We start from the raw sequence: 24724 nt of genomic DNA on the forward strand, positions 1-24724 counted from the left end.
ACATTCAATATTATTGAATAGATTTAAAGTCCTATGATAGAAATAAAAACTTAAATTTTATCAATTATTTTAGCTACAGATAAATAAGAACAACAGTGTTAATGTGTTGAATTAAGCAATAATGTGCTACAATATGAGTTGATATCATTTATATTATTTACTTAATCCAAATAATTTTTATGCTGATGTTTAGTAAATCTAAATCAATTTCACCCATTTAATTAATAAATATAAGTTAATTTCACCTAGATTATCAGTAAATAGGAATCAATTTCCCCCAGATATTTAGTAAATCTAAATAATTTTTGCTCAGATACTTAGTAAATGAAAATAAGGTTTCCTTGTAAAATTGACTTGGATTTACTAAATATTTTTGGGCAATATAACTTATCATTTGGCTTGATATTACTAAATCCAACACATTTCAGCTGTTGCTTCTATTAAGATGTACTTAATTTTTAAAAGTTAAGTTAAGTTAACATATTCAATACTTTTTAATCAAAATTGTATAACCTAAAATCTATTCAATTATATTACGTGTCACTTTGTTGCCACAATTTTTTTAAGTAACCATTGGTCAAATTTTTCTCAGTCTAGGTCACTCTAAACACTTTATTTATTTATTTATTTATTTATTTATTTATTTCATTTTTGAGCAAATCAGAGGAGGACTTGCTGATATGCTTTGGATCATTGTTCAGCGGTAAAAGCCAGCTGTGGTTGTTGAGATTAATGGTAGGAACTGATGAGAGTTTCACTGTTGTTTTTTTTCTGAAATGCTGCGTTTGCTCTTGGACAGCATCAATGAGTTTTTTGGGGGAATATGTTAAAAGAGCTCCTGTGTTCTCTTTGGCGTCTGGAGCTCTGCCTTTTAATGTCGTTTTTGCCCAGTTACCTTCTTACTGTTGAATCATAAACAGTAACTGAGCCCTGCTGAGCTTTAGATGCTCTGGGTTCTTTTGTGACCTCCAAAATGAGTCAGAGATTTTGTTCTTGGAATGATTTCAGGAGGCTATATTCCCTCCTGGGAGGATTTATCACTATTCCTTCTTTTCTCCTGTGGATAAATGGATCTCACTGTGTTTCACTGAAGTTTCAAAGCTATAGAAATAGATTTGTAACCCATCACAGAGCCGCAGATTTCAGTGACTTTCTTTTGCTTCTTTTAGATCCCTTAGCCTACTTCATGTTGCCAGACGGGTTCTGCTTGTGTGATTTCTTGATTCTTGATTGGTTAATCACAGTTAACCAATGACTTAATAAGGAGGCAATTACTTTTTTCCACAAAAGTTGTTTTTGGAGCATTATTCCCTTTTTAAATGAAATCCTCATTTGAAGTTGCAGTTTTTATTTTAGTACTCTAAAATTAAAAAAACAAAATAAAACTGTAGTTTTATAGAATAATTTGGTGACCTGAAATCTGTAAGTAGGAAATTTCATTTTCACAGCAACTTGTCATTGTGCTACCACTTTAGAACAACGTTCTACATTGTATTGGTCGGCCACAAAATTCTTAAAATACAAATAGAAGTGGTTGTAAACGATAAAATGTGAAAAGGTTCAACTGTTGTCTTCTCAAGGTTATGCTAACCAAACTCCAGGGCTTAACAGAGCTTTCTTTGTACATTGTGTAGGAATAATGTGCATGAAAGTGTTTCATAAAACAATTCATCTTTTCCCTCGTACGTTTTGTGTTTTGGAGGAGAGACAAGTGAATCAAGCTCTTGATATTTTGGCAAAAATAAAAGAAAAAAAGCATAAAGTACTTGTTTATAAATAAATAATACAAAGTTAAACAGAAATCCTATTTCCCTCAGGAGTTCAGTGGTTCTTCAACTTGCGTGCGTTTGCTTTTCATGGTTGCCTCCTCGATTTCAGGCACTCCTAGCAAATCAAACGAGAAACTCCAGATCTAAATGGTGGGAGACACTCAGAACATGGGGTAAATATTCTAACCACCTTGGTAGCTCATATCACAGTCTGAGCACCAGAAGCTGTGAAGGTTTTTTCCCCTCCTCTTCCCGACTACAGAGTGGCCTGTGCTGTATCCCACAAATTTCCTTTTTACCCTGTCATGGTTGTCCATCCCCAGATCCCAAGCACTGCAGCCTACATGCCTTTTACTCACTATTACCCTCTGTGACTGACAGTTCAGTGATGATTGTCACATCAAATTAGCTCTGGTGACCACTGGCAGATTCAGCTACACATGATGCTGGCAGGGAAATCCATCCTGTCCAAGCTAAACACAGCAGCAAAATCTAGATGTCAGCAGAGATAGGTCAAGACTCCTGAAGCCTCCGAGGCGAGCTCCCAGCGCTTATGTTAAATAACCTGTCACTGTGTCAGTGACTGTGTCAGTGACTCTCTCAGGGACTGCTGTAGGACTTATACCAAAAGAGATTAAAGGTGCATTGGTTGGACTTGATAATTAGAGATATGGAGAAAGCATTAAATGAAACCGATGTATATCTTGATTCTCCTTCTCATCCTGCTAAACTTTGGCAACTTTTGAGTTGCTGAACTGCTGGGTTGTGTTTTTTTTTTTGTTTTGTTTTTTTTTTTTTATCCTTTTTGGTGCAAAAAGTTGGATAAGTTTTACCCAGACACTGATGTTGTCAATTAAAAGTTGACAAAAGCCTCAAAATCTGACTTCTTGTCACAAAACGAGAAATTGCTGTCATACAAACATCAGATCTGAACTCCACCAAACTTTCTGGCTGTCATTAGATGGTCGCTAATCAGATTTAAAAATTAATTTGTAAATTATCTGAAGAAAAAGATGTGGGGGTTTTTTGTTTTTTTTAGACTCACACTCTATATCATACAATCTTCAAACTGTGTTCCTTCACCAATAATTTGTTGAAATCCAAATCTATATAGTAGGCTACAAGAGGTTTTCACTACTTGGATTGTAGTACTCAGTAATAATTGACAGGAAGTGAGTGTAGTGTCATTGCTCCACCCACATGTAACCTCTTGTGCTGCACCAAGTGGTGTGGAGGGGCACCAAAAAAATAAATAAATCAGGCTTGTAAAAAAAAAATCACTGTAATAATTGAAAAGGCATCAAGAATTAGTTGGGAAAAGAGAAAAAGAGGCAGCAGAAAGATGGTTATGCTTTGCTTTGCTTGTGCGTTGTCATGAGCTACAAGTACCATCACTTGTGCATCCTTGTACGCTGTCTCTCCTTCCTTTCTGTCGCCCTCTTTGAACAAATGAAAAACATAAAAAAGATAAATACATGGGGAGTTATGGGAGTGGGGGCACCACAAAGCATGTGTGCTCATTGGATCCAAATTGCTAGCGACAGACCTGGATGGGTGCGACTCCCAAATGGTAATGGCGAATTTCACAAAACATTTTATGTCTTCTGAGCAAAACTCAACTGAATGTCTATTCCAAAGCATAGTAAACAGCGCCACATGTCAATTGAGAAATGGGTAAAGAAACATGTTTAGCTGTTTTTCTTTCTATTTTGTGATTTTAGTGTTACTATGTTTTTGGTTTTGGTTGACTTTGGTTTGCAGGAATTTTTTCTAATTTGTATTGTTTTATGTGTTTTTTTTTTAGAGAAAGTAAAATTGGACACTGAGGCAGTCGATAACAGAGTCAAAATATCCTGGAAATGTCTACTTCCTCCTGTAACCCTGGAAAGACAAAACAGTTGAAGAAAAATGTAAGGATTGATCATTCATTTCAACCCAACTATTACGTACTCATTAATAAAGATAACATCTTCTTTTCAAAGTATTTTGTCTGGGTGGTGAGGTTGTAGGTTCCATCAGTGTTTATATTTTGACTATTTGATTATTTCCTTATCTCATGTATCTCCTCCTTCCTCTGTAATTACTTCCAGGTGTTCCTCGTCTTATCATCACTCTTGTGTGCATATATTTTCTCACCTGTGTCATTGTTGGCGGCTGGGTATTTATGTCAACCTCTGATCTGTACTTTCTTGTCTCAGTTATCCATTCTATGGCACTTTGAGTCTTCCTCAACATATGCAAATCCTGACACATTCTCTGTAGCCTTAAGGCAAGACATTAGTCACTTTCCTCCATTTTTGGGTTGAAACCTCAAACCATTATGCTGTATCAAACCCATAATCCAACCCTGTTATGATAAATCAATACAAGCCTGGAATAATTAGCCCCGGACAAAATTGGCATTTGGGGTGTGGGAGTTTTGGGCACCTTCCCCCTTTGTCTTTTTTTTTCTTTCTATTTCATAACGGTTATTTAATCAGCTATAATCTCTCCAATGGTCTTTTTAATGTCTACAGTCTGTATCAATACAGCCCTGCTCTCCATCAGCAGCAGCAGCAACATTGTACCCCATCAGGTAAAACAAAGGCTGCTTTTGCTTTGTATTGTCCTGACCTGACAACGATATGCTATGGTGTGATTCCATATTATATTCTTGATGAATGTGGGTTATTGTTACTCCAACTGGTTTAATTATGCTAAGTGTGTGAAAATCTTGTTCTATGTGCCCTACTTTAACTTCGAGCACCTTCCCCTCTAAAGGTCTCTGCACGGCCTTGTTGCCTGGTTGAGAGACCTACTTCCAAATGTGAGCATGAATAAGGCAGCTGTCTTTCTTGGCATCAAATTGCAGAGCCTGTTTTTGTCCCCATACCTTTCAAAATTCTCCAAATGTGTTATTGGGTCAACCAGTATGTTGACCCAATAACATAACACATAGACCCACATTTTTCATGTGGGTCTATGTGACTTTTCCAGATTCTTTCTTAAGGTGTTATAACAGGGGTGTCAAACTCCAGTCCTCGAGGGCCGCAGTCCTGCAGTTTTTAGATGTGCCACAGGTACAAAACACTGGAATGAAATGGCTTAATTACCGCCACCTTGAGTAGATCAGTTCTCCAGAGCCTTAATTATTCTATTCAGCTGTGCTGCAGCAGAGGCACATCTAAAAGTTACAGGACTGCGGCCCTCGAGGACTAAAGTTTGACACCCCTGGGTTATAAGAACATTGATGAAATCAAAACACTACTAGAAAATCATGTTCTCTCAATGAGATAAATGGGGGTGATATAGGGAGAGAATATTTAAATATATATATATATATATATATATATATATATATATATATATATATATATATATATATATATATATAATAACTCAAACATGCAGCAATAGACATGGCAATCTGACACAGACGAGCATAATGTGAGCAGTCAGTGGGTTGCACTTCAACGTCTGTTAATGTGGGTTATGGCTAAAGGCAGACAAGTGAAGATCGCCTCTCTTCATAGGCCAGGAGTGAGACAGTCATGGGTTTTCTTGTTTTCTTGGCAGCAAATTGCGGTTTTCTGAACATGACCTTAATAAAATGACACATTCAGGCACCAGGCCACAAGCTAGGGCACAACCAGGTAATTTCATCATGACATCAAAATGTAAGTGAGGACCAGAAGAGAAAAACACATTTGTTTTAGAAGTGGCTAGCAGCAGAAAGAGTCCTCTTCTGTTTATAGATTTTTTTTTTCTTTCAAGTGTTGTACGTAGGTGACCATAGGAGTTGTCTCATTCTCTGTCTTTTTAAATCTGCGTATCCATCCATCTAACACGGTTAACCTTGCAGGATCGCAGGGGGGCCTGGTGCCTATCTCCAGCAGTCATTGGACGAGAGGCGGAGTACAGAGACAGACAGGATAAACCACTATGCTCACACTCACAACTACAACTTTTTAAAGAGACCAATTAACCTTCCTGGACATGTACAGGGAGAACATGCAACCTGCATGCAGAAAAACCACAGGCCAGGATACAAAACCAAGATTTTCTTACTGCAAGGCAACACCTACCACCAACTGCACCACTGTGCAGCCCAAACCCTGCTTGCCTCTACGTCAGTGCTTCTCAATTCCAGTCCTCACGACCCCCTGCCCTGCGTGTTTTAGGTGTTACCATTCTGCCACACACCTGGATTGAATCTGTGAGTGATTAAAAGCCTTCTGCAGTACTTGATTCCAAAACGGTGAATCATTTGAATCACCATTTTTGGAATAGAGGCACAACTAAAACATGCAGAGCAGGGAGACCTGAGGACTGGAATTGAGAAGCACTGCTCCACATCAAAGCAGCTCCTGAAGTGGTAATGCTTGAAAATTAACTTAACACAAATTGTTTGCAGAGAAACTGATAGTGTTACACTAAAGAGTTTGAGTGTATACACAAAATGAAAAAATAAGACTATTTCCTAACTGTGGTTTGTATATTTGTGAATCAACAGTACAGAAGTAAATGAACAATAAAAGTATGCATGTGTGTATATCAAACAACTTCTTTCAAGTGAAAAGGCTGCCATAATTATAGTAAACAAGTGTAGAACTGTGTGAATGGTCTCCAGCAGTGTGTGAATTTAGTATCTTTTAAAGGCCCAGAAAAAGGGCCAGGATTCAGCAACTAAAGTGAAACACCTTTCCTTACAAGCAGCTGAAGGCTTTTGGAATTTTTCAAAAATAACTTTTGATTTGGAAAACTATAATGTGACTGTTTTACAATTTACTCTATTCAATGGAGTTACAATAAGGGAGCTGTTCTGATAGTTTACTATTTTTCAAGTTAAGCCATATATGAAACAATCTAAAAGTAGAATTACTAACCTCTCTATTTGTAGGACCAGCTGAAGAATTGTAAATCAGAGGTGTCTACAAAATGCTTTTCTCAGCTGGTTCAAAATTGACAGGTCAAAACATTTTGCGGAATTAAAAAAAAAAAAAAATAGGGGAACAACAAAATCAAACAATTAAACTTGTCTGCTTTTGTTGTTTGCTGTTGAAAACAAATGTTATTCATTGTAGATCCAAAAATGTAAATTATATTGCACATTTGGTGTATTAAAATGAAGACAAGTTTTCAGTTTTTGATTGTTCATATTTATTCTGTTTTGAGTCACTTTCTTTAAAAACACTTGTTATATTCTGCCAAGTTTAATGAATAAAATAAAAGCTGATTGGGTTGTAGCAAAGTCAGCTTTTCAGTTAAAGTCTCTAAATACATGTGGTTCGACTTATTATAAAAGTTTGGCTATAAAAAGACAAATACTTTGTGTCATACTTTAAAAAAAAATTGTAAGAAAATTATGTTGGTACATTTTTTTATTATTTTTTTTACCCTGATTTAAAAATGAATAGTTTGTTACATCTACCAGGCTTGTTTGGTGGGGTAACATTAAAGGAGACCACACAAGAATTTTCTGATTAAATGAAAATGGAATTTATTAAATTATACTAAAGAAATAAAACTTGAAAAGAAAATACCTGAAATGAGAAACACAAATAGGTTAATGTAAAACCCATAACCAACCATAAATAAGCAAATACAAAATAAACCTAACAAAACCCAACCATAAGATACAAACCAAACCAAATGGGGTTCTGAGGAGGGAGAGGGAAATAGCCTCCTGACTACTGCAGCATGACAGTTTTTAAAGCAGCAGAGCTCCAATCAGGGAAAAACATAACACCTGCAGAAGGCCTGTCTCCAGACAGGTCAGATTTATATCATTCTTGAATTGCAGTTGGTGGACCACACAAAATAACTCCAATGGCCAATAATGACTTTGTACACCAACTGCAATATAGTTGCAATATAGATGGAAAGCTATGTTTTGCATGTACTCAAACCCACAAAACCAAATTCTATTCAGGTTGCGCCGATGTTGTCCACTAGGAGGCAACAGAGCACTTTATTCAAAAAATTTGATTGACAGATGGCATAAACCAATGCCTTACTGCAGAACGTTTGGGTGAACCAATAGGATATCAGGTGGGCGGATCCAACAGAAAGTGAGACGAACGAGTCTGTCAGATTGAACAGGGTCTAATTGAACACCTGGTGAGACGGATCGGAAAATACACTTACACGGATTTCCCATATTACTGTAAGTTTTTGAAAGTAATTCTAATATCTAGATGTGTTGAAATGCTTAAAGTGTAGCCCGAATATCATCTACATGTAATTTCAAGAGGTTAAGGGCGTGTTCAGACTTGTTCTTTAACACGTGGATAGGTTAGCTAGCGGATGTACATTTTCTCTTTGCCGAAGTGGAAAATTCTCCGTCTTTGGGATTTTATTTTACTTTGCTGATTTAAAAAACTAGTTTGTTCCACTCGACATTTATGTCATTCACTAGTTAATAAGACCATAAAGTGTGAAATCTGAATGTACAGGTTTTTAATAGTTCAGCATTTCGGCGCCTTTCTGTCTGGCTAATAAGGGTAGAAGAACAGAGATTGTAGCTAAAATGGCTTTTTTTTAAAAAACCAGGCAAATAGGAGTTAAGATCAGTTTAATTTTCCCCGTTTCGCAACACAACTGTATTATAGCTAAATTATTAAATGTTATCATTTAAATGAGAAAAACAAATTGATCCGTGGTCCCGTTTAGACCGCTCTCCCTTTCCTGAGTTTAGGGTTGTCCATCCGCTTAGGAAGCTCGCGCAACAAGGAAGGAACGTGAGCGCTAAAATCGAATGACATAAATAAGAGTTTTGCGTTCATTTTTGTTTGGCAAGTTTTTGCATTAATTTTGCTGTAAGCAAACGGTAGTTCATGTACAACTTGCGACCTCTTAATATTTCCCCTCCTTGCGTGGTTTACATTGGAAGGGATTTCCACTCGTGGGATGTGGGGTTATAACTTATGAGCTCGACTGTCAAACTCATAAGTATAATTGCTCACGTGACCCCAATCTTTGAGGGGAAAGAAACATCAAATGCTCCCATTTGCCTCCGTTTCTTCACTTTTCCTACTGTCATCTTCATCTCTGTTTCTGTAATAATTTTGCCAGCTTTTAGAAGTTGTTACATTGCTGTGGGAGACTGATCCTGCCAAAACTGGTAATCAAAATAGAAATTAATAAATGGCTTGATAAAGTAATTAATGAGGAAAATTGCATCCAAGAAATACAAAATGAGAACTTTCCTAACTTGCAGCTTAGATCTTGATTCTTACCAGTAGGAGAGAAGCTGGCTCTGAATGCCAGCCCACTAGGCTCCCATCCAATACTCTTGCCCTTTTGTCACTTTACCTCAAAGAAAGAGCCAGAAGGAATACCAAAAGGGAACATGAGGAAAAAAGAAGAAATCTGTAAATAAAAGGACAACAGAGTAAACAGGAAAGAAGAAGATGCAGAGAAGTAGAGAAAATAAACATGATGAAAAAAGTGACTGTAAATATTGAATTTATACAGAATGTTGGGGGGGTGGAATTAGAAAATAAAGGAAACTAAAACTGACTTCCGCCTCCGAGTTGTTGCCGAAAGCTAAGTGTTGGCGACATAACGTCTAATTTTCAAGTTCGGCCCGTGGGGATTTTATTGATTGATGATAATGCCTGAATTTTCATCGTTTTTGGGGGACCAATAAGCGTCCTTAAAATGACTGGCGCTATGCCTGGAGTACGGCAGCCTTTCTCCTCCGGGAGCTGCTGGTTCAGAGCGAACGGCAGGAAGAGCGCTGTGGGAGTATTTATACAGGTGAGCAGATAAACTGAACACAGCTAGTGTACTATCAGATACGCTGTCAGAAGAGCATACATGCAGTGAGTACGCATGCATGCGCATTAAGAAGTCCGACCTTCACGACGCAAATAAGTCAATAAACTGTTTTCAATGATACATGGATGGTCGTGGTTTAAAAGTGTATGTAAAGCAGGGACTAGCTAAAGCTGCAGTCAATTACAATACACTCCCGTGTAAAACTTGCCTCCCTTTGTTTGATGATGGTCTAACTAGTTAACCGCTGAGTCAGGATGTCATACAGCTTTTAATAACAAAGAGTATGATTCTATGTTGCTGATTAAATAACGTCATATGGTAATGACAGTGTAAACTTGTCTAATAGATATAGCCGTCAGTTTATGACGATCTGACAGTACATGAGTGGCTGAATAGTTGATGATTACAGCGCAAGAGTAGCTCTACGGGCGAACCGCACAATAAATTTCATATCATCCTGGTCTGATCAAACGGGTGGCGGAAATCATCATGTCTGGCAGATGAGTTTCTGAGTGTGACAATGGTCCCATAAATATCCCTTATTGCTCTCCCCCGTTTTTACGTTAGTCCCCTGGTCTACCGGTTCCCGGACATAAGTTTGTCTATCCCTTTGTCTCCACCCCCATCTTACGTTCGTTCACTCGCCTGCCCCCCCGTCCTCACCTCTTCAAGCCCCCAACTCCAGGCGACATTTCCCGTATTCTCAAACCCAAAGCTTGACAGGTATGGGGCAAGGTCAGAGTTCATCTATTAAACTGACTGAAGATGAATACATAAACTAAAAGCTGGAGCATAGACATTTTCTATAAGCATATTTGTGAGCCTGCCTCTTTATTATCAAATTTAATAGAACTTCAGATCTTTATAACTTTTCTTCAAGTTTACTTAGAAAGTGAGCTATTATTGTTACAGGTTAGTTTTCTAAACTACAGAAAAGTAACTGTTAGAGATGATCAAAAATGTGTAATTGGACTGATGTTGATAGTATCACTGGTGTTATTCCAGATTAACCAATATTTTCTAAAAAAAAAATTTTAGCCGATTAATTGTAAGAATAATTGGTAGATTACTCGATTACTAAAATATTTGCCTAATGTATAATTAAATATATCCCTTTTTTCTAAGGGATTTATTTAGTTTGAATTAATTTCTCACCTCTCTTGACCACAAAATGTTTCCTGTTAAATAGATGGATCCAAGAAAACCCCCTGACCTCAGTGACAAGGCAGACTTCCAAATGCTGGGACGTGGACGAGGACTGCAGCCTGTGCAAATGACTGTAGGACGTAGTAGAGGGATGCTGGTTTCTACAGAAGGGCCAGGGTTAGGACGAGCCAGGGGTTTCCTGCCCACTGGCGATATCCCTCTAGGACGAGGAATGCTGCCGCCCTCCACTGTTCTAGGCAGAGGGTTGCTGGCGCAGCCTGACGAGGTGGGACTTGGCCGAGCCAGAGGTCTTCTGCTCCCATCAACTGAACCCAAGGTCGGGGTGAGCCGAGGAGCAGTCCTGCCTAGACTGGAACAACAACATGAACAGAAGCACATGTTAGAAACGCCACCAGCCTCAGCAGGAGACACGGCTGCTCCACGAGGAGAAGAGGTTGGGGAATTTCTCAATTAAGTGTTTTTCATAAAATCAGATTTGCTTCAAAGGTAACTGAGGTTTCTGTTCCCTTTTAGGTTAGTGCGCCGCCCTGTGGTCAAGGGTCAACGCTGGTGTCCATGTTTAGAGGAATGGGTGTGACTTCCTGGGGAAGAGGAACTCCAGCAGTGGGTCAGTACTACAAAACTTTGAAAAAAAGGATGCAATAGTACAAAAACCCTGATATAGTGTATTTCCTTATGTTGCACATTTAGCATTTTTATTCCATTTTTTTAATACGCTGCATTTTAGGCATCTTAATACTTGACTCCCATACCTTACTGACATTGATCCTGCTAAGAGGCCTGCAATGTTGACTGAAATCACTAAGAAATGTGAATGTCCATCTGAACTGGCGTGTTTAGGAAATTTGCCATAAAAATAAAAGTGCATTATGCTCTTAAAAGGCCTCTGCACTCCTTCAAACTCATGATCTAGTTGTTGTATAAAACCTTAAGAATTGATGCTTCTGCAGGAAGAGGAGAATCTGGACATGATGGAGAGGTGAAAGGTCAAGATTCCCCGATAGAACTCGCCACCGCCATGCAGGATGCTGGTCACAATGGAGACTCGATGGGCAGGGGAAGGAGGTAGTTTTCCTGATTTTATATGGTACCTCAGATGTTGATTGTAAAAATGGTTAACATCCAATAATGGCAGTATGCATTATTACTGCCACACTACCAAGTGTAGTTAGCATGATGGTTAAATTTGACCTGGACCCTGAAACTATCTTATGGATTATTTGGATATATTTATTTTTGCTATTTAGTCTTCTTGGTTGATTGTAATTGTATTCAGTCATATGAACATTGATATTATTAACCAACTTAAAAGTAAACAAATAACCTCAATAGTGAATAAAATACAGTAATTTGTGGTGTAATCTGCAGCCATTTGTTTCAGAAAATCTGAAAGACATCTGCCGATATGGACATTTCAAATATGTTTTTGTTAACGTGTGACTATTGTTGGTCAGGTGTAAGTTTTGATTATGCAGTCCAAAAATGGGTTCCATTGAATATAAAGAATATGTTTGTCAGTAAGACCTAAAATCTGCTTTACTTTTGCCACTATGAAACACATTAGCAGTCCTGGCTGCTATGGTAATTGATGGTTAATTGATGAGTATTATTCTTTCTCCCCTGCTGAAGTTTGACCCCTCAGATGGTCGTGGGACTTGGAAGAGCAGCTCTGCCGCAACTTGGAGTGGGAAGAGGACAGGCTTTGCTTTCTTCTTTGCCTTCAGGTCAGATTAAGCCAGTTTGTCCAACATCTGATCCCCAAAGAACCCCGCTGTCTCCGCCTCATCCTGAAGGTATTGAAAGCTTCAGATAACCGACTGTCTGTCCAAGCATTTTCTAAACCTCTTTACACTTTAATTTTCCTGAAGGTGTTTTAAAATGTATTAAGTTGTTTGTCTTGTTATATAAATAATCCAAAGGAGTTTTGAAAGTTGTTCCAATGACTCAGGACTCAGGACTTCTAAGTAGTGCACCACCAAAGAAGGAGATGACAATGGAGGCAGTACGGTAAGTATGCTTCTGTTGTGTGCTTTTATATCAGTCATTAGACAATATCAGCTCTTAGTCACCCACAACATTTTGTCCTGGTTTTATCTTATTTGGAGGCGGTTCCTTCATTCTTTCATCATTCAGAGGGTTTTGTTTTAGTGTCTGGTGTTTCAAAATAGTTTGATACAGTTACATGTTCTGTATCAGAAAGTAAAGATGGCCGTTTCAACCAAAGTAAGTGTTACCACCTCATCCAGCTGTAAATAAATAGTTTATTTTGTTTAACATTTTTGCTAAAGTATTTTACAAATACAAAGCTTATCTGTCCTTTCCCTTTAGTTCATTTCTGTTTATATTTTATTGTCTCTGCTTAGTACGCCAATAAATAAAGCTGGAACAAAAGGAGCTCCCGTAACTATTGGGTCAAACCACATTGAAGTTTCATGCAAGAATGAAGCTGTGTATCAGTACCATGTCACCTTCACGTAAGTAAATGATTTCATGGCGTCGCCCTTTCTTCTCCATCCAACAAAACATGACGAAAACCAAAGTTTGATTTCAGGGAATGCTTTGCACTATAAGAATTTATATATTTTGTTAGAAGCTCCAAACAGGAAGTTTTTTTATCTGCATTTTGAAATGCCTTGAATTTTCCATCAGTCCGAATGTTGAATCCATGGCGATGCGTTTTGGCATGATGAAAGATCATCGCTCAACCACAGGAGAAGTGGTGGCTTTTGATGGCTCCATCCTTTACCTGCCAGTTAAACTGAAAGACGTAAGTTTGATAGGGATTGTGTTACTCATTATAGTTAAGAGGAGACCTGGACAACTCAAGTTTTCTTAATTTTCTTTTTTTTTTTTTTTTTTTTTTTTGCAGTCTATTTAGTTGGTTTGATTTGTTATTATATCAACTAGTCAAGGTTTCCCCAGAAAACTCGCTAAGCCCTGTAGTTGGACGCTAGAGCTGTCATTCACTCAGCACCCTGTCATTTTTTTAAGTAAAAAATATTTTAAAGTTGTCAGGAAATTTTAAAATGTCACTTGATAATCGTGTTATTGAAAGATTGGGAGATTAATCCCTGAACACTAACTATAAAGTCTTAAAAAATGCAAACATTTTACAAGGACTTAAAAAAAAGCAATGCTTAGCCTCGTGGGGGCACAAGTAAAGCCTGGTGGCCCGCCAGGCTTAAAATACATTGGGGGAAACCCAGAGTATTTCTGGAATCAATTCCTTAGCACATTGGAATGCTCTGCAAATTAATTTTACTAATTAATAGCTTATTTTTTACCTTGCAGAGAAGTGAAAAATATATCCAAACTGACAGTTTTTTTGTCTTTCTTAAACCTTTTGATGAGATGCAGGAGGTCCTTTTAAAGAGCTCAAGACGGACTGATAACCAAGAAATAGAAATCAAAATCCAGATGACAAAGATTTTGCCCCCGAACTGTGACCTTTGCATCCCGTTCTACAATGTGGTTTTCAGAAGGTATTTCACAAATTTGTTTTGATCCTTATTTTTGATACTAAATTTAACCTAATGAAATCTCATACATACATTTATCTGAAAGCAATCCGGACTATTTTAAGAAAATGACGGGTTTCTTTTATATCCCTTCAAGGCTTTCCTTCTGGGATATACATTTTTCCACAATGTAGAATAACATGTAGCTGCACAGATAACAGGATCTGACCGTAGTTTTTCTCTTTCAAGGGTGATGAAAATCATTGGGCTGAAGCAGGTGGCCCGAAACCATTACGATCCAGAAAGCGCTGTTGTTCTTGAAAAACAACGGTTAGTAACAAGTTTACTTTCACCCTCAGAAAATTTGACTCGCTAACATATTGAGCATTTTTCTGTTTGGCTTCGTAGGCTTCAAGTGTGGCCTGGCTATGCAACCGCTATTAAGCGCACAGATGGAGGTCTGTACCTGTCTGTGGAAGTGACTCACAAAGTTTTGCAGAACGACTCTGTGCTGGACATGATGTGAGTTTACACTTCAAAATAAAGAGCCGTTCAGCCTTCTTGGCAGAAGATTCCAGGTCTGAATGAATATTTTAGCAGTTTTTGTTTCGTCTTGTTGAGTCTTTCAGAAATGTCAACCAATTTATACATTGCTTAGTCATGAACAGATGGTTTCTAAAGAATTGTAATATAAAAGGTTGATATACAAGTATATATAAATATATAAGTTTTCAGATCAAGAGTTACAGCTAATTCAAAGGCAAGTCTTTTTCTTTAAAATAGAGTATATTAGATTACACCGTTATAAAATAATTTTTTATTTAGAATTGAATCTTGTTTTCAAGAGAACATAAGGCCACTGAATACAGCCGTTTCATCCAACACCTTAACCTGAGACACGTCTGACATTTTCTCTTGTTCAACTTTTAATTGGTATTAAAGGATATTTCAGTATTCTGAGAAACTGAATCTTGGGTCTGCATTAGCTGTGAGCCAGAATCCAGTCAGAAAATGTTTGGAATATATAATTCTTAGTGTAATGAATCTTTTAGTAAATAACTTTTTGATAAAATTCTAAGTTGGATGTGCAGTAGATGGACATCTATTGTCATTTTATTTTTTTGACAAGGCAAATTGTGAGCTCCATATGTTCTTTACAGCACTAATATATCCTTCGTGGCTCTGGCTTTTTTCCAGAATGTAGTTTTTTGTTGTTTTTTTTTCCTTCTATCATTTATGTTTATTTCATTTTTTCACACATTATCTGTAAGAAAGAGGAACATTGCACAAATGTCACCGTCTATTTTGGGCTCTTTGTATCACTTGATGGGTTTAACACTTGAATATTCTTATCTTTCTTCTGGGAGGGAACGGTGAATACCTTCTGCCCAAATAAGTATTTCCAGACATAATTGAGGTGATTTGTTGAGAAGATAGTTGGCTAATGACATCTGAATTTGTCCGTTTATAATTTCATAATCTCGTCCCAGATTCAAAGTTTTGAGGAAAAGTACCACAAACCAAGCTATGGGGCTACTTGAATGACATTTTTAAAAAAAGGGAAAGGCTCAGTTGGTGTCCTGATGTCTTGTAGGAACATACTGTACAGACAGAGCAAAGAGAACTTCCAGGATGTGTGCACCAAAGAACTAGTGGGAGCCATAGTTATCACACGCTACAACAATCGCACGTACCGCATCGATTCCATTGAGTGGAATAAGTCTCCTAACGACACCTTCACTTTGATGAATGGCACTAAAACCACCTTCTTGGAATACTACAGGTGAGACTCTTCTCCACCTTCTTTAAACTCATCAAATCTCAACAGGAAAAAGTCCAAGTCCGTTAAATATTTTGAGCTAAATCAGAAATTCTGTTCAAGATCAAATGTCCTGCCCCAACTTCACAGATTTTAGATGCATGGCTTTTGATTTTGTTGCAGTAAGAACTATGGAATCACAATCAAAGAGATGAACCAACCTTTACTCCTGCATCGACCGAAGGAAAGGTCCAAACCAGGAGGGAAGGTAAAATCTCCACTGACTATCAATGAGTTCACCATGAATTTAAAAGTTTAAAACGACACATTCATGGTAAAACAGTAGCTTTTACTGCTCAGTTGACATCCATTACTCTTGTCAGAGTATACTACCACCACCTAGTGGTGGCAGCAAGTCTTGCTCCGCACCACCCAGTTTAAGGTTTATGGATTTTAGGTGTCATAAACATGGTGGATTTAGAAATTAATGGGGGGTTTTTCTCCCTAATGAACAGATGTCACTGTTAGCAAATCAAAGAGTCAAATCCACACAATAAATTCAACATCAGTGGTCAGCTACCCAAGAACAATTCAAACCTTTGTCCTGAAAAAGAAAATAAAACATCAAAGTAAGATGCTCAGGGGTTTATCTTCTTACTCTTTCAGGGTTTTTTTCACGCCTGTTCCTTTCTTGCAGCAAATCATCACCGGTGAGATCCTTTTGGTGCCAGAGCTCTCCTTCTTGACGGGAATCCCAGAGAAAATGAGAAAAGACATGAGAGCTATGAAGGTAAGTGTATTGCTGGGCCATTACCTTGTCAGGATTTAGTCTACCAAAACTTTGACCTCAATTCATAAGTGAGACAGAATTTAAAATGTAATCTAATCTTTGCTGTGTTCCTTAATTTAAAGAATTCATTATTTTTAAGTTGTTTTTAATTCTGTATGCGAGGCTCTATTTTTTGGGGGGTGATTCAAGTAAATGAAATGCTACCTCACTATGTTCATATAGAGTAAGCATGACATGTTGCTACTTCCACAGTAGCAACATGCTAAATAAACCTTAGTGTTCTTCAGGCTATGCAGGAACATAAGCACATCGTCTGAACTTTTTAAATGATATATTGTTTGCAGAATGCTACAAAGTTTTTTTCCTCATCAAAAACATTTCTCATGAGGAGGTGGGAGGACATATTTCAGCACTTTGTTTCAGCTGTGGCTGGTGTTGAAGTGCTTTATAATGATATTGCTAATGTGATTACTCATTTAACATCATGAGATTTTTACCAGTGGTGTTAAAGATGATAGGATTTCTGTTCTTGCATATTTTATTATAGTGTGCTAAATAAATCTGTTATATATAGAGTTGAAGACAATTAGTAGAGGAATTAAAGTGCTTTTAGATAGCAATGATGGCAAAAAAAAATAAACACTTGCGGTAAATGTTAATGAGTGTCTTAATCTTTTACAGGAGCTGACCTGTCACATCAACGTGAGCAGTGAACAGCACACCAACTCTATAAAGCAGCTTCTGAGGAACATCAGCTCCAGTCCTGAAAGTGTGAAGGAGCTCAGCCGATGGGGACTGGAGATCGGCTCAGAGATCCTCATAGTAGGAACCTGTCGCTACAGAGAAACGTTTTTAATTACTTTGCGTTTGGGGAAGACGGTAATGCAAAGTTCCTCAGACACATTTTGTCATGTTGCATTACCGGGTAGAGCAGTCTTGATCAGTGTCTGATGCAAATCTGACAACAGTAAACTTTTTAGGTTCTTGTTCGAACCATTGGACATTTGATTCTACAAGTGAAATAATCCTCAAAGCCAAAGTTCTTCAGTCCATCAAGTTTAGAGAAAAACTGATCCTGAATCTTTGATATTTTGGTGGCACAAACTAAAACGTATTCAGTAAAACCACTGACACCATTTTTGTTGATTTGAAGAATGTGAGAAGTCAAATTCACTCAGGTGTTGCACCAGCCGGTAAACGATGCATTCGATTGAAACAGGTGCATTGAAGCAGGCGGTTGTCTGAAACATATAGGACAGTGATCCCTGAGGACCATAGTTGGAGACCACTGGGTTAGAAGACAAAATGTGGTGACATTGGTGGTTTTATTTTTTCTATTTGTCATCTGACCTAAATGTCATCTAAGTGGGCTTGCCCTTATTTACTCATCTAAAGACAAAGTGCTGCAGGTGTTTTTTATTCAGAGACCTATATGTGCCCCACTTGGACAACTGATTCTAAAGAAACATGTTGCAGCTCTATGCAGAAGTTGGCCAAAATAAGTTTTCATGGTTGATTAGTTTTCATTGCGTTTTTACTTTGGCTGTTATTTAACCTGCTGTCAGAATTTTTGCCACTCCAAACTCTTGGTGTCTTTCTTGTTTATTACAAATATTGCTCTAAATCTCTGAAGATTGTTTATTACTAAACTCTAAAAGTAAAATGTTCCTCAGAGGGTTGGAAAGAAAATGTGGCAGCAGGTTTTGAAAGGTCTTGTGATTTTATTTTAATGATTTAACGCCGGATCAAATTAATTGGCCATACATTCAGCACAGCACATAGTCTTCAAGATTCAGTGTAGGACATCAAAAACAACATTTTGCTGCTCTTCAATTTCAATCCTTTGTCATTCAAATATGCCAACGTGTGATTATTTAAAAATTGACAAATATCTCATCTGGTGCTTACTTTAATGAGTCTTAGTATATTCAAAATAATATGTTTATATTATTCAGTTAGGGCTGCACAGTGGCGTAGTTGATAGAGCTGTTGCCTTGCAGCAAGAAGGTCCTGGGTTCGATTCCCGGCCCGGGGTCTTTCTGCATGGAGTTTGCATGTTCTCCCTGTGCATGGTGGGTTCTCTCCGGGTTCTGCGGCTTCCTCCCGCAGTCCAAAAACATGACTGTCAGGTTAATTGGTCTCTCTAAATTCTCCCTAGGTGTGAGTGTGTGTGTGAATGGTTGTGTGTCCTGTATGTCTCTGTGTTGCCCTGCGACAGACTGGCGACCTGTCCAGGGTGAACCCGCCTCTCGCCCAGAACGTAGCTGGAGAGGAACCAGCAACCCTCCTGACCCCATTAGGGACAAAGGGTGAAGAGAAAATGGATGGATGGATATTATTCAGTTAATATATCTGTGCTGGTTTAAGGACATATTCTAGTTTGACTCGTACATCTGAATGATAAAGTATCTCAAGCTTATTTTTCCCCTTTTGCTGCAGACTCAAGGAAGAACTTTGCCGCTTGAAACCATCTGTCTTCAGACATCTTGCTTTTTACCTGGAGCTGATGTTTCCTGGTCCAGAGAGGTTGTGAGAGATGCTTCTATCAGCTCTGTAAGTGATAAGTGACAGTTTTTATAATACAATTGCCCGTTTGGCTTTTGAGGTTGTTTGTGAAATAATTAACTGATCCATATTCTTCCCAGGTCCCTTTGAACATCTGGGCCATCTTCTACCCGTCTCGTTGTGCAGACCAAGCTGAAGAACTTGTTTCCACCTTTAAGAAGGTAGCCGGGCCCATCGGGGTACGAATGGCTCGCCCCATTAGAGTGGAGCTGCGGGATGAACGAACTGAGACGTACGTCAAAAGTATCCACTCTCATCTCACCAGTGAGGTAAGGAATTCCCTCCCACTGCATATTAAACATATTTCAAATTTATACTATGAAGTTTTAATTAGAACTGTGTAATTTAAATTCTAGTTTTGTCGATGCATGCTTGTTTATAGTTGCAGCTAAGATAAAAACATATGCAAGTTGAACCCGAGCTCCCTAGAAATGATCCTGATTTATATTTTTGGTATTTTCCCAGATTTCCCATCTGTTAAATTAATGATTTAAACAAGAAATACAAATTTTATGTTTTAGTTTAGGTGTGTGGTGTGTAAAACCTTGTTTGTTCATTTAATGTCAAGTTATGTAAGTTAGAAATGTAGTTTTGAACTCAATGGTTGGTTTTCCTCTTTTCCAGCAATGTCTGTGCGCTTTGTGATGTAAATGAGTGTGAAAGCCTAACACAAAATTTACATAGAATCAAACAAAGGCTTCTGCAAATCTCAACTTCTCTACCAGCACTTTTTATTGATGTTTTATAAATGCATCATTTACATGTGTAGCCTGAAGACCTCTGACATTTTGTACGTTGATGAATAGCAGGGCTTTCAGGCTGAAAGTCATACCAGCTCAGCTGTATTTTTATTGATGTATTTTTATTGCGATTCACAGTTTTCAACTGGTTCAAGAATAGTTTAAACGTTTTTCATGCCTTGCACTGGACTGCAGTTAAAATTTAATTTCCTTAAACTTTGCTAACAGCAGGCACAAAATATGTAATAAACTGTTTTCACTGAGTAAAATAAGTTTTGTTTTTTTTTTTTCTTCTTCTTTTCTTTAATTTTATGAAGACCTTTGTTCAAATCTTATTCAATCCTTTAAATGCAGTGAAGCCAACACTAAGTTTTAGTTTCACACCTGTGTGTAGCCTAATTTGCAGCTGGTTGTGTGCATCATGGTGGGCAATAGAGATGACCTCTACAGCGCCATCAAGAAGTTGTGCTGTGTTAAAAGCCCCATTCCTTCTCAGGTCAGTATTTGTTTCTATTTTTGATTTGTTTTCTTGCGATTCATCAACAACAATCTTGTATATAAACCCAGAGAGGTTGACATGTTTAAAAATATGTATATATTGCAATCCAGACACTGAAAAGTAAACTTGTTTCTAGGCCATCAATATCCGGACAATATCTCAGCAGATGAAGCTGAAGAGTGTTGCTCAGAAGATTCTGTTGCAGGTGAACAGCAAGTTAGGAGGAGAACTTTGGACCGTCAACATCCCTCTGGTGGGTATCAAGTCGTACAATAGCAGAACAGCCACAGTCCGACTGATTTTAAAGTGCACAGGAGAAATCAAAGAACATGATGCTCACAGTCACTGATATTCCTCTAATCTTGACTTTAATTTGTTTTTGTATTCTCAATAATTACTTGTCTCCCTTCCTGAAGACTATTTTTTTCTTTATTTAGCAATGGTTCTTAAAGTCACTAAATGCTATTGAGGAAGAATCTCAGTGTTCTTGTGGGGATGAAGATGAAGTTCAGTCAGTCTCACATTTAGTCATGGTATCGATGTCCTCTCTATGTGGCTGGCACAGCGCATCTCAGTCTGTAACCTTCCAACAATCCTTTAGGGCTTCTTCTGCTTCCTGTGACCATCTTCCTATAGTTGTCTTCATCACTAGCTGTCTTAGAGCAAAGGCTCTATAATCAGAGCATAGAAGAACAAGTCTATGAACTGATTTACCCACAGGTGGTCTTGCTTGGAGACATGTACGTCCCTGATGTTACATTAGTGCCTGATGCATTAAAAAAATCTCTATTTTCTCTGGTAGAGCAGCTTTCAGTGGAAACGTTGGATGTATAACAGACTGGAGGCCTAATTAAAAGCACCAGATATTTCCACAAATAAATGCTTTGAGTCCCTTTTTATTGAAGTGGCAGCTTTTTTCAGCAGTGAAACTCTAAAATGGAAAAATAACTTTGTTTCAGATACCAAAATTATCTACCAGTAAGTTAGGATTTGTGGTGGATGTACAGTTGTGCATGCTTACAGCTCTTATGTCAGCGCAAGAAGGACGAGTCTGATTGTGTTTAAACCCAGAGGTTTAAAATCAGAGGTTTGAAACCAGGGCTCCCATAACATGTTCCCAATGGATTGGTAACCATTGGTGCAGATGTTCTGTTTACAGCAAATTCTCTCCCACTCAAACAGAAAAACCTGATGGTAGTTGGAGTTGATGTTCACCATGACACCAGCAAATCACATCAGTCAGTCATGGGATTTGTTGCCAGTGTGAACAGGTATCTTTCATGTTTTTATTTACTTTTTCCTCCAAATGACTCAATCCATGTCTTGAGGTAAGATCTCTGTAATAGTTTCTGAAAAGTGCACCTTGGAGTCACAATTGTAATTTTCACTCTGCATTGTAGCTTAATTTGAAAAGAATCTGAATTGATTTGTCTTTCTTTCTCGAGTAGCACCCTGACCCGTTGGTACTCCAGGGTTACCTTCCAGACGCCTACAGAGGAACTGATCCATGGCTTCAGAATTTGCCTGCTGGCTGCACTGCAGAAGTACCACGAGGTAACAATCTGCATGTGTGCTTTACAACTCGATCTCCAAACGGCAGACAGTGCTCCAGATATAAATCGCAATAAACTAATTAGCCAAAACACAATTTGTTCCGTTTGTTCTGTACAGATAAATCACAACCTGCCTGAGAAGATTGTGGTGTATCGGGACGGTGTGTCTGATGGCCAGCTAAAAATGGTCGAGCAATACGAGATACCACAGCTGATCAAATGCTTTGAGACGTTCCCCAGCTACGAGCCCAAGCTGGTCTTCATTGTGGTCCAAAAGCGCATCAGCACCAATCTGTACTCCTGGGCTTCAAACAGCTTTGGCACACCTTCACCTGGAACTGTTCTGGATCACACCCTCACTCAGAAGGACTGGTCAGTTTGATTAGGCTTGATATGCTACTTGAGCAAAGCAGCTGAACAACTAATTTATGTTTTGTGCCTGACGTTTAGGGTGGACTTTTATCTGATGGCACATCCTATTCGTCAGGGTTGTGGACTTCCTACACACTACATCTCCCTGTACAACACAGCTAACCTCAGCCCTGATCATTTACAAAGGTAAGTGCTCTACCCACATCACTCTGATTACAATGTGATTTACAGACACCTTGCTCATAACGAGGTGGCTGTATAGTTCTTTGCTTGAAAGATTTAATGAGATAAACATTTTAAGAAGCACAAATAAACAGATTTTTACCGTGACATTATACATAAAAGTTTTGCATGCACAGCAACAATATCAGAGGACGGAATTGGCAAGAAACCTGACTCTTCCACTCAGATGTCCAACTCCTCTGACTGACATTTTTATTTTGGAAACTTTGGCGTTTCAACTTCGGAGTAAAAATTTAAAATCTCATCAGCCCGCATAGACAATAAAATGATTTTTGTGTTGCTTTCATACAACAACGTACTGAATGTCCAGATTCATTCCCAGTACATTTGTAAAGTATCTGTCAAGAAGGTGATACTTGGAAAACTGTATTTGGTAGTACTTGCTATAAGTGTTTGAACTACTGATTTATGTTATTAGACTGTTTTTTTTTCTTTCCTGAACTTAACAGCTTGAGTTCTGTTAAGTTAACTCTTACTAATTTGGTCTCATGTCAGGCTGACGTTCAAGATGTGCCATCTGTACTGGAACTGGCCAGGGGCCATTCGTGTCCCAGCACCATGCAAGTATGCCCACAAACTAGCTTTCCTCTCCGGCCAGTATCTGCACTCAGAACCGGCTATCCAGTTGTCCGACAAACTCTTTTTCCTTTGAGCTGACCCAGTTACCAACACAAGTCATAGAACATACAGCTTTGATGAAAACATGATGCTATAATAATATTGAAGCCTCAGATTTTACGTTTCTGTCAAAATGACTTTAACACATTGTGTGAAACGCATTATAGTTTTTTGGATTTTTTTAATGTTGGAAAAAATGTGAGAATGTGACATCCTGTTTATGATGCAAGGTTTTCAGTGTTGCAGTAGGTTTGTATTGTTGTTACTGTTCTCTAAATTTGTTCCAGAGCTTTCAGTTTTACCCTTTCTCCCCACCCCCCAAAAAAGATTTCAACAAGCCTTTTTTTTTTTTGTTCCACATTTATGCTGCTGTATCAAAAACAAATGTAGTGTATTAATTTTGCTGAAAGTGTTGTAAAGCTTGCAATAAAACTGAGCATTTAGGATGTTATATACTAAAGATTTCTGCTTTGGACACATTTTATTTATTTAAGTGTAAGATTAATACATTATTGTGTTTTGGCTAAGTATCTACATTTAATTTCAACCACAGAAGATTTGATAGAGAAACAATTTTACATCTCCATAAGCATACATGTACATATCTTTAAACCTTGGATTTATAAAATGGTATTAAGAAAAACTGTTGTTCTCCTCCCTAAGCTGGCAGTCAACATTTTCAACTCTACCTACAAACTACCTGAGCAGGGAGTGTTCACAGCAGAAGGTCCTGGTAATTAACACCAGTAGAGGTGATGAAATGTCAACATGCTATAATAAATGTGCAAATGTGAACCATAATTAAAATATTCAAAATTGTTAGGTCCAAACCTAAATTGAGGCTTGATCCTTCTTTTTTTTCTTTTTTTTTTAATCAATACCTTACATTTTCATGGATCAGATTTTCCTCAATACTCTGTTTGAAAAAGATCCTACAAATATACCAAATTAGACTTCAGGTTTTTTGTGCATAACAAGATTGAATAGTGATGTAAGCATGGAATCCGATCTTTTGAAGTTCTTCGACATACATCAGATGTATCCATTACGAATTAAATATGGAAATAGTTGTTTCTTGAGCTTGTCTCCAGAAGCCAGCAGTCGACAGGTCGCAATGCCTCCTGAGAGGAGCAGTCACATCTGTACACTTTACAAACACCCAAAGGTTTAGATAGGCCAAAAGAAGCACTTTGCATTCATACACCATACCCTGAAAAGCAAAACACAATACCTTATTGTGTGTGGGGATATATTGGTGCACCATATTTCCAAAAGTATTCACACACCTGCCTTGACTCGCATATGAGCGTAAGTGACATCCCATTCCTAATCCACAGCTGGAACAGCTTCAACTCTTCTGGGAAGGCTGTCCATTTAGGAGTGTGTTTATGGGGATTTTTGACCATTCTTCCTGAAACGCATTTGTGAGG

At 38.0% G+C, this 24724-nt stretch overlaps 1 protein-coding gene across 5 annotated transcripts in view; it reads left to right on the top strand.

The window, feature by feature from the left end:
* Positions 1-23756, top strand: part of piwil2 (piwi-like RNA-mediated gene silencing 2) — a 37816-nt gene extending 14060 nt beyond the window's left edge. For 2 of the 5 annotated variants that reach the window (XM_044110062.1, XM_044110053.1), the window contains exons 2-25: positions 3574-3679; positions 10720-11130; positions 11211-11304; positions 11648-11762; positions 12327-12490; positions 12617-12704; positions 13061-13171; positions 13347-13464; positions 14055-14179; positions 14405-14485; positions 14564-14677; positions 15750-15938; positions 16098-16182; positions 16612-16704; positions 17386-17526; positions 19144-19257; positions 19350-19538; positions 20404-20505; positions 20645-20761; positions 21691-21779; positions 21957-22062; positions 22180-22433; positions 22512-22619; positions 23172-23756. In XM_044110062.1, coding sequence (XP_043965997.1) covers positions 3629-3679; positions 10720-11130; positions 11211-11304; positions 11648-11762; positions 12327-12490; positions 12617-12704; positions 13061-13171; positions 13347-13464; positions 14055-14179; positions 14405-14485; positions 14564-14677; positions 15750-15938; positions 16098-16182; positions 16612-16704; positions 17386-17526; positions 19144-19257; positions 19350-19538; positions 20404-20505; positions 20645-20761; positions 21691-21779; positions 21957-22062; positions 22180-22433; positions 22512-22619; positions 23172-23328 — 3216 coding nt within the window. In that variant the 5' untranslated portion in view covers positions 3574-3628 and the 3' untranslated portion in view covers positions 23329-23756. Of the gene's footprint in view, positions 1-3573; positions 3680-5996; positions 6124-7808; positions 7915-10719; positions 11131-11210; positions 11305-11647; positions 11763-12326; positions 12491-12616; positions 12705-13060; positions 13172-13346; positions 13465-14054; positions 14180-14404; positions 14486-14563; positions 14678-15749; positions 15939-16097; positions 16183-16611; positions 16705-17385; positions 17527-19143; positions 19258-19349; positions 19539-20403; positions 20506-20644; positions 20762-21690; positions 21780-21956; positions 22063-22179; positions 22434-22511; positions 22620-23171 lie in introns of those variants that run through there. The other 3 variants (XM_044110070.1, XM_044110079.1, XM_044110087.1) reach the window with 3 other exon arrangements.
* The last annotated feature ends 968 nt before the right edge of the window (positions 23757-24724 follow it).

This window comes from Gambusia affinis, linkage group LG03 (assembly GCF_019740435.1).
Source record: "Gambusia affinis linkage group LG03, SWU_Gaff_1.0, whole genome shotgun sequence".
Lineage (NCBI taxonomy): Eukaryota > Metazoa > Chordata > Actinopteri > Cyprinodontiformes > Poeciliidae > Gambusia > Gambusia affinis.